The following is a 14,654-nucleotide window of genomic DNA, read 5'->3' as shown; positions in this document are numbered from 1 at the left end:
CGAACCTTACCATAACCCTACACTTTACCCTAACACAAAACCGAACCTTACCCTAACCCTAAACTTTACCATAACCCAAACCCGAACCTTACCATAACCCTACACTTTACCCTAACACAAAACCGAACCTTACCCTAACCCTAAACTTTACCATAACCCAAAACCGAACCTTACCATAACCCTACACTTTTCCCTAACCCAAAACCGAACCTTACCATAACCCTACACTTTACCATAACCCAAACCCGAAGCTTACCATAACCCTACACTTTACCCTAACACAAAACCGAACCTTACCCTAACCCTAAACTTTACCATAACCCAAACCCGAACCTTACCATAACCCTACACTTTACCCTAACACAAAACCGAACCTTACCCTAACCCTAAACTTTACCATAACCCAAAACCGAACCTTACCATAACCCTACACTTTTCCCTAACCCAAAACCGAACCTTACCATAACCCTACACTTTACCATAACCCAAACCCGAAGCTTACCATAACCATACACTTTACCATAACCCAACCCCGAACCTTACCATAACCCTAAACTTTACCCTAACCCAAACCCGAACCTTACCCTAACCATAAACTTTACCCAAACCCGAGCCTTATTCTAACCCTAACCCTTAACCTTACCCTAACCCAAACCCGAACCTTACCCTAACTCTAAACCTTACCATAACCCAAACCCGAACCTCACTATAACCCAAAACCTTACCCTATCCCTAACCCTAACCTTAAACATTACCCTAACCCAAACCCGAACCTTACACTAACCCTAATCTTAAACATTACCCTAACCCGAAGCTTACCCTAACCCTAACCCCAACCCTAAACCTTACCCTAACCCAAACCCGAACCTTACCTTAACCCTTACCCTAATCCAAACCCGAATCCTTACCCTAACCCTAACTCATATCCTAACTTCCTGTCTAGCAACCCTTTTATGTTTCGGACTAGCGATCCCTTTTCTAGAGTAGCGAACCTTATTTTCGGACTAGCGGACATTATGACTACCTCCTGAACACTACTCGAACTGTAAACACGCTACCATACAATAATAATTATTGTACAGTAACTTTACCTGCTCCAAATAAATAAGTATGTAGAGTGTACATCCCAGCAAACACACAAAAAAACGTTTTAAAAACGTTTTAAATAAGTTATATTTTAGCTTTTGGTTTATTTAAAAACGTTTTAATAACATTAAAATATCGGGTTATATAAAGGTCATGATAACGTTTTAAAACGTTTTGTATGAAAATACACTACAACAATATTTTTAAATGTTTTCAAAAAATGTCATTGTAAACTATTTTTGCAAACATTTTTGCCAAATATTGTATCAATACTTAAATAACATTATGTTAAAATATTTGAACCCAGCAAACACAGAAATGTTCTTAAAATGTTTTTTCAAAACCTTTAATAACATTTAAATGTCGGGTTATAAAAATATTTTGGGCAAACATTTTTGTCAAAATATTTTTTCAACCCCAAAATAACATTCTGTTTAGAATGTTTTGTATCAAGTTTTCAAGAATGTTTTTGGAATGTTATTAAAACGTTTTTATACCCTTTATATAACCCGACATTTAAACGTTTTCTGTAAAACATTTTTGTTTGCTGAGCAGGAGATTATCAAAAATGTTTTTTAAGGTTATGAAAACGTTTTATACTCTTAATATACCCTTTATATAACCCGACATTTAAACGTTTTCTGACAACCTTTTATTATCTTTTGCGAATGATGTCGAAAATGTTTTGTGTTTGCTGGGATGTACATACTTTTTTCCCCATATCATAATTCAATATAAAGCACCAAAGATACCAAACTATCAACCCTAAACCAAACCTAAACCATAGTCGAGTCATTTCATGACTTGAGAGCGTAAATGGCTTAAGCTATTCTCAAACCCATCTTTGCGCTTCTTTTTGTGATAAAAGCTTTAACCCACATCATACCGACCGCCAGATTTAACGTTCAAGGTGAGATTCACCATAGTAAAATCCATGATTTTAAGTTTTACTCATAGGAATTTATTTTAATGGATATGGACTTTAAATTTGGACATTCCTTTCATATTTAGCAGAACATCTATGTAAATCCCATGTTTGTGAGATTTTTAGTCGAAAATCAATTTCGACCTATCAAACTTTTGTATATGGCCAGAATTTCCCAATTGCAAGGACACGCTCATGTTATGACGTCATAATGATATATCGGAAATGAGCAAACCACGGTTTTAATATTACCATGATTATACAACATTATCAATTTCATAAGGTGTCAAATGACACCTCAATAATTACGCATGTATGGTTTACAGTTGCTTAATTGTGGTTGGTCAACGTACACGGCTTAAGTCAGCTGATTGCAAGGATCGATGTAGTCTTAAGATGTAGGCTACTAGTCAGAATATTTTTCTAGTAACCAAACTCTAACCCTAAACCGACCCTAACCCGAATGCTTAACCTTATACCGTAAGTCTTATCCTAATATTTGGTCGACTAATCCTTTTATGTTTCGAACTAGCGAACCCTATTCTGGACTAGTGAACCTTTTTGCACTATAGCGAACAATAGCATCCGTGTCTGAATACTACATTGTACAACAGTTAAAATGTTACTATAAATATTATTGTACAGTAGCTTTACCTGCTAGAAATAAATAAATAAGTGTATGTACATACTTTTTGCTATATTCTAATTTAATTTAAGGCACCAGAGATACACGAAATACCAACCTTAAGGGATCTGAAATGAGCGTTTCGACAGTATTTTTTGTGGGACATGAGAGCACATCAGACATATCGAATTGCATTCTGAATACGAAGAATGTCTTTCTGATATCAAATAATTTTCATTTTTGAAATTCACGATATAATACAAATTGTATGACAAATTATTAAAATTTGATATTTTTCACATTTTTGATATATAACAGTCCTCGAAGTAAATTTGATAAATCTAATGATATATTCTTAAAGTGTATGTAGCTGGGAGGAAAAGCCGACGATCAATTGAAAATTTTGACCTTTCATATTGAAGTTATGGATTTTTTTCCCAAAGATCTTATTTTTGTGTGTGTTTTGGGAAAAAAATCCATATCTTCAATACGAAAGGTCACAATTTTCAATTGATCGTCGGCTTTTCATCCCACCTACATACACTTTAAGAACATATCATCAGATTTATAAAGTTTATATATACTTCGAGTACTGTTAAATATCAAAAATATCAATTTTTAATCATTTGCCATAAAATGTGTATTACATTGCGAATTTCAAAAATCAAAATTATTTGATATCAGAAGGACATTCTTCGTATTCAGAATGCAATTCGATATGTCTGATGTGCTCTAATGTCCCACAATAAATACTGTCCAAACGTTCATACCCCAGCCCTTAAACCAAACTTTGAAATCATGTAACGAGTTGTGTGTGTGATTCCGTGACTTGAGCGTAAATGACTTTAAAACCCATCTTTGCGCTCATAGTGATAAACGAGTTAACCCATGATACTCGGGGGTAAGGCGACCGTCATGCAGACATCGCTTAGGGTGAAACTCGGCATAGCAAAATTCATGGTTTTAATTTTTACTCTTGTGAAGTTATTTTAATGGAAAGGACTTGTACTTAGACATTTCTTTCATATTTAGCAGATAATCTGTGTAAATCTCATGTTCATGGGATTTTTTTAGTCAAAAATCAATTTCGTAGAATTGCACATGGCCAGAATTTCCTAATTGCGAGGGCACGATCAAATTATAACGTCATAACGATATAATGTGGAAATATTTGTATTTATTTTGGTATCACCATGATCACTACATCGCGGAGACACATTGATACAGTATTGTGATTCTGATGAGAAACATATTGGGGTTGGCGTTGCAACCCCCTTCGTAGTTCGTGTTACAAAATATACGTCAGGGTGACGATATCAAAAAGAAATCTTAAAGTTGCTGGTTTTATCAAACTAGATGCACCGGACGTGATTCATGTCACAAAAATTACTAAAAACATAAAAGAATCGATATCAAGGCCAAAAAAAGCAAGTTTGCACCCATCATGCATGGTTCGAATATGGCATATTTCGACTGCTCAAATGTTTACAAAATAAACACATGTGCATTTACTTTCTAAACAATATGAAAGTAAACTTGTTGAAATGTTTAGAATCGAAATACTCTCATGTGTTTACTCTTTGTGTTTATGTGTTTACTTTGTGTTTATTTTGGTGTTTAGGTGTCCTATACCTTGTGTAAATGAAAAATTAAACACCTTGCAGTGTTTAAAAAGTGTTACAGAAACCCTAAACACTTGGATGCACAGTGTATAATGGCATGCAAAAGACAGTTGCCATTTAATAGCCAAGACAAAATATGTCCTATACTAAGTACCTTATAGTGATTTTGAAATAAAGGTGCATCTCCTGTCATTATTATTTAAATTATTATCTATTAAATCATTTACATAAACATTCATATTCACACTAAATCTCATAGATCATAATTATTATGTCAAAAATATGTCTTCAAACCTATAATTTTGCTTAAATGTCTTATTACCTGCCTGGATTAATAAAAATAAGATTAAACGTTACACTTCAAATTACAGCATGATAAATGCCTTTTTATGTCAGATATCGCGAAAATATAAGGTGAGAAAATGACCTATTATGATAAAGTAGATGGATATCCGACATGGAGAGCCTTACCAGCAGTATTAATTTACAGTCAAATTTCTATTAAAGCCATGATCACAAAGTACGGTCATTTTAAATGAACTTGGTAAATATTTTTCAAGGCTGATTTTTAAGCCTATATTTTAATGTTACCATGGTTACACTTGTCATAACTTACACTTATTGATAATCGGAATCATCTAAATATATTGTGTTTGTAGGATAATACATTGCAATTTTGAAATAATCTCTTAATTAAGACCATATATCCCCCATAGAATTCATTTCGATTCCTTATTTTGGCTTTATACAATGACTAGAAACCCTTCCTGACAGATTTTAATAATATCATTTCATATTTTGTAACAAAATTAAAATTTGATTGAAATCGTATATCATAGCTTCCTGAAAATATAAGAAATAGTGTGAGCCTACATGCGTATATATAGGGGGAGGCACTCGATACCCCCCCCCCGGGTAAAAGAAGGGGTGGAAATTAAATAAAATAATTATGAAGAGCGGAAATTGTCAAAAATGTTTACAAATTGTGAAATAAATTGAATTATACATAAAACGTTTTGCGTTTAGGTTTCACCCCATCGAAAAAAAATTGGAGCGTTTAGGTTTCACCCCTGGCCATCGAAAAAAAAAATTGGGTCAACCTTTTCGGGCTGTTGAAGGGGGTGGCAATAGTCTCCAGCCCCCGGGTAGAAGCGGCATGGGTATGCCACTGGCTTTACCAGCAATGGAACTGTGGTGGGAATTTATAGTTCATCTTGAATTTGATTGATGATTTTTACACAAAGGGCAATAAGTTATGCTTAACATGCTTAACTTGATCAGATATTAATTATTGTATGGTCAAGTATAACGTAAAAAGGGGAATTAAAAAATATCATACGTTTGATGATATCAAATACAATCCCTTTAAACCAAATTAAGCATCGACCTCTACTGTTTTAAGTAGGTTATGTACGTTACCATGTCCACACTAAAGAAACATTTATCGCGTCTTATTCATAATATCGTTATAGGCTATGTCCTCCTTAGTTATCTCTCCAGCTCGCATCCTCCTCTACGTCTCTCTGCTCACTCGACACTAATTATGTAATCATAATATTACCAATATACCGACAACTTCAAGTATCTCATTTGCGTTGAATCCCTGTTAAACATCATATAGGCGTGGCACCAGTGATCTAGGAGGAGTAGGAGGAGGAAAAAACGGAAATATCGTTGGAGCATTAACCCGATATGACTGATGGCTCTCTTGCTTTTAGTCTTACTAACATACATTAAGCTGTACGCACTACACCAGTGTACAAGTGAAGAAAAAAAAAATCAAAAGTGCGTGTTTCCATTAATCTATTCACTAGTGGCTTCTGATTGGTTGAATTCATTCACCAACGCACTGTAAAAAGGGTATCATGCTGACTTTATATGGAAACCAAGTAGAGACTCTTAACTAGACGACTAAATACAAGCAGGATTATTTTGCCTCAGAGCTTCGCCTCTAGTACACACGTAACTCACGACCAACTTACCAACACCAACAGCCACGGAACATCTAAGAGAAACAACCTGTTGGTTCTGTCTTTTGAATTATATATTTACTTATTTTTTCATTGGGAATTTGGAGAAATACACCACACAGGATCTTGTGGTCTTTACACTTGATACCAAGTAACTTTGTCTATCCAATATGTGCCTTGAACACTTTGTGGCCTTGAAATCAGGTAAGATAATGTCGCATTTGTTTCATTGTTAATTGTTAATTAATATTAATCGAATTGAAATACTTTTCAAGTGCGTACTTGGATAACTGAAGATGATTATAATGCAAGGATTTGCTACAAATATTGAAATTAATAAGCTTTATTCTCTAAGTTTGATAAAATGCTTTATTTCTATAATTAATTAATTTATTTATTCGTATATTTATTTATTTAATTTATTTATTTATTTATTTATTATTGTTTTTTATCTATGCAATGTTAGCAAAATAATAAAATATATTTGAGGTTTGTTATTTCTTTATTGTAATGCTATAATTTCCGTTAACTACCACTAGGAATACACATTGAGATATGGAGTCTATATACTGGAAACTTCACCATCGATCTATGAGTTTACACATATATAGATAGATATATACCTCACATGCGCATACCAGCAGATAAGCGTGAGCGTTTTTGTAAAAATAAAATTGTGCCGATTATAAGCGACTGGTGGCGGAATTGTACGTATCACAAACCGTTAATTCAGTAAATTCATTTCCAAATTCATTTGTATTCCCAGTACAGCTCTCAATCATGTAACTAGCAAGTGAACAGTCACTACAAATTGTTTTACATGTTAACGTTAAAGAATTGCTATTGGTCGTGAATTGTACTTAAGTGCGGATAATTATTAAGTTCAAGTTTTAGGAGTATTTCGTGATTCTAGCATCCTCTTTTTATGGTATATTTCAGCAGATGTCAATGCACGAAAAAAAATCTTATTCCCAAAAATTTCAGTTGATTCCGATTTTGCGTGATCATGCATGATTACGTGTATTACACCACACAGACCACTGCCTTGTAATCTCGTTATATTATAAACGGAACATAAAGACAAATTTGACGATATTTTTGCAAAACGAATGTATCAGCAAGAAATATTTTAGACACAAACATTAGGTGGCCAGAGGTTTCCGATGGTATAAAAATCTCAATTTTATAGAAAAGTAGGGAATGATTATGCAAGATTTTTAATATACAATTGGGCATCACATTTGGGAGGTAAAATAATATTTGTTCTAAGTCTGCGCTCCTACGTAAAAACAGTATCTGATTTTTTTTACCTCTAAAACACCTATCTCTCATTATGGGCAGTAGCCTACTATAATAATCTTGTCAGATACTTCATGTTTAGTTGGAAGGACACGTATAAGGGAGCGTTCAATATCAACGCCAGGAGGGAGTGGGAGTTTAAAACGAGGAATCCGATTTTTTTACTTGAACCATAAGGTGGAAATGTTAAATTTTAAATGGAGAAAAGGGGGACAACGGATAACAAACTCCGGGTCTGAAAATTTTGAGCGGACGTGAAGGGTGAATGCGAATTTTTGTCGATTTTTTTGGTCACAACTCCCACCCCCCCTGACGTAAATATTGAACGGTCCCTAACCCAAATGTGTATAATTCAACTTGGTACGGTTTAAATCCTAATCAAGTGTTGATATTGCCTTTTGACTACCTGAGTAAACTAGTTGTGTAAATAAATCAAATTGTTAAAACATAAATTGAGGTAAACCTGATACCGGAAAGACAACCTTATTAACACGCTATTGGTTTATCAAGCTTGCAAATGAACATCGTTGCGAATGCAGCGAATGCACAAGTGATACTTTAAACCGTTATTAGCTCTATACATCCCTATGGAATACAAGACGAAAGGGTGATGGCTTAAAAATTAATTGATAGAGACATAATTACACTGGATACTGTACAATATATCAAGCATGTTATATATGGTGGCTTTATATACCATAAGTACTGCAAAATATTAGCCTTTTTCTTAGCGCCGAGGACAGGAATGAAAAAAACAATATGAACTTTCTTAAAATGCACAATTTTATATTTTTTAGAATCATGACCATATTTAGAAAATAAATTGACATTAAAGATGCATCCAAGCGAGTACAAAGAAGCGTCGTATTAGGTTAGTGACTCTTAAGATGACGTCATAAGAGAATCAACACATTGTACAAGCGGACTATATACCATAGATTAATTTAGCATGAACAATATATTCTCAAAATTGCAAAATTTTATACTTTATAACCATTATTTTTTTAATCTATCGTGAAAAATTCATTAAATTGAGTACAAGCTTGCCTAATATTGGGTTAATGGATCTTAAAATGACGCCGTATAGAATTCGTATGCATCTTATTAATACCCAATGGTATGAACTTGAAGTATTATAATAAAGTAAAATGATGTCGCTGATATGACGGCTGACCTATCTTACAATTTTTTACAACAGATGGCATGAGGTGTAATATATCATTACTACGTACCATTTTACATTCAACAGTATTCAAAGTAATTTACTTAATTATGTTAAATACAGTTTAGGTTCAAATTTGCGTTAATATTAGGTGTAAGTTTATATAATTACTGGTCATTTTACATTGATATTGATCAAAATCACAGGTTTCGCTAATAATGATATGTTAAATAAAATTGGGACCACATTATGTTATTTGCATGTATATTAATTTAACATTTTAATAACGCTGATCATTATTTATTCAATAGTTTTACGTAATTATGTTAGACAAAATTATCATATCGGTACAGTAAAACCGTGAAGGCGAGACACTTGCTTAATATAAGGCGAGACATAAGCTTGATATTTGCATATTCCTATACCGTGATAATTATCGCTTCGTATTGTATAATAAAATATAGGCCTACCTGTGAAATCAGACACTTTTATAAGATATTATTTTTGGTCTACATTTGCTATAGTCCTAAGGCTCGCTATAAGGCCCTATCCCTTACTCTAACCCAAACCCTAACCCTAAACCTTAACCTTACCATAACCCTAACCCTAACCCTAACCCTAACCCTAACCCTAACCCTAACCCTAACCCTAACCCTAACCCTACCCCTACCCTACCCTACCCTAACCCCCAACCCAACCAAACCCTAACTTTCGGACAAACAAACCCATTATTTGTTTCGGACTATAATAGTGAACCGTTTTTTGTTTATTTTTTACTATAGATAATCTTATAGGACTAGTCAATATAGTATTAGTACCAACGCCTGCACAAAGACATTTTGTATAGTCACAAAATATGTCTTTTATTACGCGATATAAATTTTCAATTTAGACCTATACATGTATACTGTTGTAGGCTAATTCTTTCTTTCCTCATCATCCGCATACTACATGCCTATCATATATATATATCTATATATATCTATAAAGTTAAGGGCAGTCTATACTGCTGTCGCTATCAAAAAGAACACAATCTTCACCACACCATACGATGTTTGTGGATATGTTTTCTCTGAGACCCATCACTTCATTTTTAACACGCTCTATACTTATCTTTCTTCCGATCTTATATTGCTATTGACTTACTTCTATGGTTAGATTAAGATGCTGTCTGGGTTGCTTGAGGAGGAACTGTTTGAGTAGAATATGCTTGATATTTAAGTGATGTAACTCTCGTAGTCTGTTATGACGTAATAGTATTCGGGAAGGGGATACCAGATGGTTTTCGAGATGCACAATTGTTAAGTAAAATGTGCAACACATGTAATTACATGCATACACTGCAGATTGCTGTTTATGGTAATATCAATTATACAAACACGACAAAGGTCGTTGAAAATATTATTGAAAGAAAATCAGACCAGATTTTAAGTTATAATAATTACTTGCTGTTAATCCGGAATAAATTAGTTGGCAAGTAACATTTTTACAAAATTAAAAAAGAAAGCTTTCAGAAACCCGCCCATATCTCACGTCCCTACATCCTCCTTAACATTCTTACCGTAACGTATTATCACTGGTCATGCAGGTCAAACGGTCGTGCCTGGCCTTATTTTACTGTCTTGTGAAATTTAACGAACATATCCCTACTTGGATTTTGAAATCTGCTCTAATCTTAACTCTAACTCCCCCTGCCTTTACCCGAATTCATGTTTCTTATAAAACAATGTTTGATTTTTAATACTTTTTTATTTTCCACACAATTTTTAAAGATTTATTTTATTTGTCAAAGACCATTAAATCTTATACGGTTACCTGTTTTCAAAAATACATATTTTCTTTATTTTTAACTTCTTTTTATCTTCAAACGTTAATAAACTACTTGATTCCGTTTTTATATATCGCATAATACATGTATATCAAATTAAAATGACTTTTTCCCTATCAATCAATAGGTATGATATTTATCCTCACTTTAAACACTAAAACACTCAGAACACCTATACCCAAATCACGTCACATCGTTCTTATCTAAAAGCGGGGGCACTTGTTGCCCAAACTAAAATTCCTTGTCATAAATGACAATCTCATTGTTTTTTAAAACAAAAGCTGAATGAAACGTGCCTGATTGCAAATGAACAGATCACTCGTATCACTAGGATCCACAACATACTCATCTATCAGGCACAGTTCTTTGAACCCAATACATTTGTACATTCATTGAATGACCTTTGACAATTTGGGTACAAAAACTCATACTCTGCAACTTGAGGTCAAATTTTGCAATATGATTGTTTAATTGAGGTTAGGGAACTATGTCATTGGGATGAGGTCATTGTGGTATGCATGGTGACAGAATCATCGTGGTTAAACAATGATAAAAGTCAAACCTAAAGTATTCACTCCGGATGTAAATGAAAAATAATTCTCATCACACGACATTAGCCATGCTGAACATAGCTCATCATCAGATGCGACTTGATTGATAATTGGAACCAGATCAGGTTATGGTGTGCTTGCCATATAAAACTGTAATTGCACTTTTCCAATGTATAAGGAAAATAATGACATTCAATTTTCATGTATATGAATCTGTATGTAATAATTGATGCGGGTCTATCAATATATTGATGATTGCTATTTAAATACCGCTATAAACAAAACAGTATATTAATGACATGTCTTCTGCGTGGGATTCCCATAATTAGAATTGAATATGTGAGGAGGGGAAAACATTATCAATTTTATGGTGGGTATGCTCCCCTCATAACTGTAAATGGTGGATATTTGGGAGCTGATAGCGTATTAAAGGGACCTGTCGGTGCTGCGAACTTTCAAAATCAAGTGTATCTTTAATTTCTTGGCTTATGGTTGAAAATCGCCTGAAGTAAAAGAAACAACAGAAATGAAAGAAATGAGCAATATTTTTTTAGATTTTAGGAGTTGAAATGATCAAAATCAAGATTCTTTCAGCACTTTGTTTTGGTAAGACTCACTGGTCTTCCGGAGATGTGCGGTCCAAAAACAGGAGCCGTAACATAGATGTGGTCATTTATTTATGTTAAATGCCCAGGGCTCCGCCTCCACTGTAAGTGTAAATGTTATCAACATGATCAACACTGATGATGAAACATTCCTGGGCAATGAAACCACAGACCCTAGGCAAACTAAGGGAACTTCTAGATTGAACGGGTAATTCCCTCTCTGGACAGTGACAGAAAAATCATGTAATGTCACTTTAAAGAGCAAATACATGCGGTATTTTGAAACCCGTGCTTCTCTAAATTATGATACATTTATAATAACATAGCGAGTGTTTAGAAATGATTATCGATAGAAATCTGACATTTTAGTGTTTTACTTGTGTGCACCCACTGCATAGAAACTTTTGTATTAACCTTTGGAAAATGCAAACGAAGTGGCTGTGAGTTGTTCTTGTATATGTAATGTTTCCAATCCTTGTAAGGAATATACTCTCGATATTAAGGGTAGACTAGGTTTTGTTGGTCGAAACAGCCAAAAATCGATTTTTATTATCTAAATCAATATATTATTGAAAAATAACACTTTGATTTTTTGCTGAAGTTCATTCTACATATCATATACGTTGAAAATTTGCTTGATTTATTGTTGTTAATGAGTTATGTATATGCGTTTTACAAAGGTGTTGTTGTTTCAGCCCTATTTACAACATAACTCAAGAACCACAGTCCACAGGACCTACAAAAGTATATCCGTGATATTTGAATTCTTCTACACACTCGCTATGAAATGATCAATGCAATTTTTTGCAAGCTCATTACTATTCGCAAGATGCTGTAAACTACCAAATCGCGACAGTTTAAAAAAGTTGCCTTAAAGGTGTATCCACCTGCTCTTTACTAATGTTGTAAAATATTCATATTCATTCCTAAAATTCCTTAATTATTAATTATTATATAAATTTTATTTTTAAGAATATATTAATAAGCTCAAGCAATTGTGAAATAACCCCACTCTCCCTGCCGAATATTCTTCGTGTCGGGTTTACGTCAACAGGTCTGTAGTCAACGTATATCACAAAATAGGTAATAATATGAATTTCCCCCAGAAATTATATCGCCACTTATACGAGATAAAAAGGAGTAAGAGGTCGTCCAAGTTCCACGAATTTAAGTCGTAGAGGACCGCGTTGAACCACCCCTACTATTCCCCATTATTCACTTATAGTTGACATACGTCATACATGATTTTAATTGCCTTAACAGTATACAAGTTTGTCATCAATTTGTCTTTTATGCCCATTCTTCCGTTTGGCGCAATGCCAGGATTACAGGGTAAGAAATGAGGACGTAAAGTTCTCTTCTAATTTCGGCGACAAAACATCAGTTCTTCGCCGATCGCCATGCTACCCAGTGTAGCCACATGTTGTTACGTCATGCGGTAATCACGTCATTTTGTAGCAGTTATTTTTTACGTATAGATATAAATTCGGGGAGGGAGGAAAACAGATTTCATAAAGATATCTATCCCGAAATAGACTCACAAAATGACAATGTGATTGACTGAAAGTATGTATACGTTTTATGATAGGTGACATAACTCATTATCATCATGATCATTGGGGCTTATAATATTGATTAACATTGAACTTCAGCTCAAATCACTAGTGTATAATTATTCCCGCGCTTTTACCGGTAGGCCTACGCTGTACGTTGTACCTCTTTAAAAGAGCATGCAAGCCCTTTCACGAACTTGTATTAATATCTCTTTATCATTCTTTCAAATATAGCAGACACATGCTGCAAATATTATTGTAATTCAAAATGGCTCTTTTCCCTTAATACAAAATGTATCTTAATAACCAGGCGCCGCTTACAATGCTGTGGGGAATATCCGACTAGCTTGACTTGAGCTTTCAAGTCGCACGAACCACGTGATTTTTCATTCATAAAAAACACACACACGCTGCATACACCCGGTGCATATATCGCCGTTCAATTCTGTCACATGCTTACTGTGGATTTAAATGCTTCTGGCGCGTTTAAAGATATTCTTCATAAAAGATTCCGGCAAAAGATGGAAATTAAGTTGCGGCAATCTGGAGAGCCCCTGGAAATATGACATGGATGCTATATATTTATTAAAAAAAGTATTTCACCTTATATATTGAGATGAGAATCGAAATTTGTACAAACCTGTTAAAATTCTTTTAAATAAAATTGTCTTTGCATGGTGGTAGTTGCAGTGTTGAAGTGGTTAGGTTTGGTTCAGAAAATGTGGGGGCGATTTAACGTGTTTAATTAAAGCCGCGAAATGGAATACAATAAGGCTGATATACAGTAAACGGAAAATCACAGACCGGTATGCAAAGTCAAGAAGCAAACAAAGAGCGGCCCTTACGAATGACGATATCCATGTCATGTTTGCCTTACGTTTTTCACTTCTTGTTACTACTTTGATGAGGTCATAACTAACTGCTAATTCGTGTGTAACCTAAGCAAATTAAAAGCTATACATCTTTCGTGTTAAGGGCTGGGGTATGAACGTTTGGACAGTATTTATTTTGGGACATTAGAGCACATCAGACATATCGAATTGCATTCTGAATACGAAGAATGTCATTCTGATATCAAATAATTTTGAATTGTTGAAATTCGCAATTTAATACACATTTTATGGCAAATCATTAAAAATTGATATTTTTTATATTTAACAGTACTTGAAGTGAACTTTATAAATCTGATGATTTATACTTAAAGTGTATGTAGGTGGGTTGAAAAGCCGACGATCAATTGAAAATTTTGACCTTTCGTATTGAAGATATGGATTCTTTTCCCCAAAACACCAAAAAAAATTTTGGGGAAAAAATCCATATCTTCAATATGAAAGGTCAAAATTTCAATTGACCGTCGGCTTTTCCTCCTGCTACATACACTTTAAGAATATATCATTAGATTTATATAATTTACTTCGAGGACTGTTA

The 14,654-nt window shown here is 34.0% G+C and overlaps 1 protein-coding gene and 1 long non-coding RNA gene across 3 annotated transcripts in view; one reads left to right on the top strand and one right to left on the bottom strand.

The window, feature by feature from the left end:
* LOC140164576 (uncharacterized) overlaps positions 1–14,654 on the bottom strand; it is a 127,020-nt gene that overhangs the window by 80,275 nt on the left and 32,091 nt on the right. The gene's annotated exons all lie outside the window — the stretch shown is intronic.
* The window catches only part of LOC140164575 (uncharacterized), a 47,328-nt gene continuing 38,789 nt past the window's right edge, over positions 6,116–14,654 (top strand). Inside the window, exon 1 of the mRNA XM_072187881.1 lies at positions 6,116–6,432. Within this exon, the coding sequence (XP_072043982.1) occupies positions 6,399–6,432 (34 nt within the window). The 5' untranslated portion in view covers positions 6,116–6,398. The remainder of the gene's footprint in view (positions 6,433–14,654) is intronic.

Source organism: Amphiura filiformis, chromosome 11 (genome assembly GCF_039555335.1).
Source record: "Amphiura filiformis chromosome 11, Afil_fr2py, whole genome shotgun sequence".
Lineage (NCBI taxonomy): Eukaryota > Metazoa > Echinodermata > Ophiuroidea > Amphilepidida > Amphiuridae > Amphiura > Amphiura filiformis.
The sequence above is the reverse complement of the archived record's forward strand: the minus strand, read 5'-3'. Positions and strand labels throughout refer to the sequence as shown.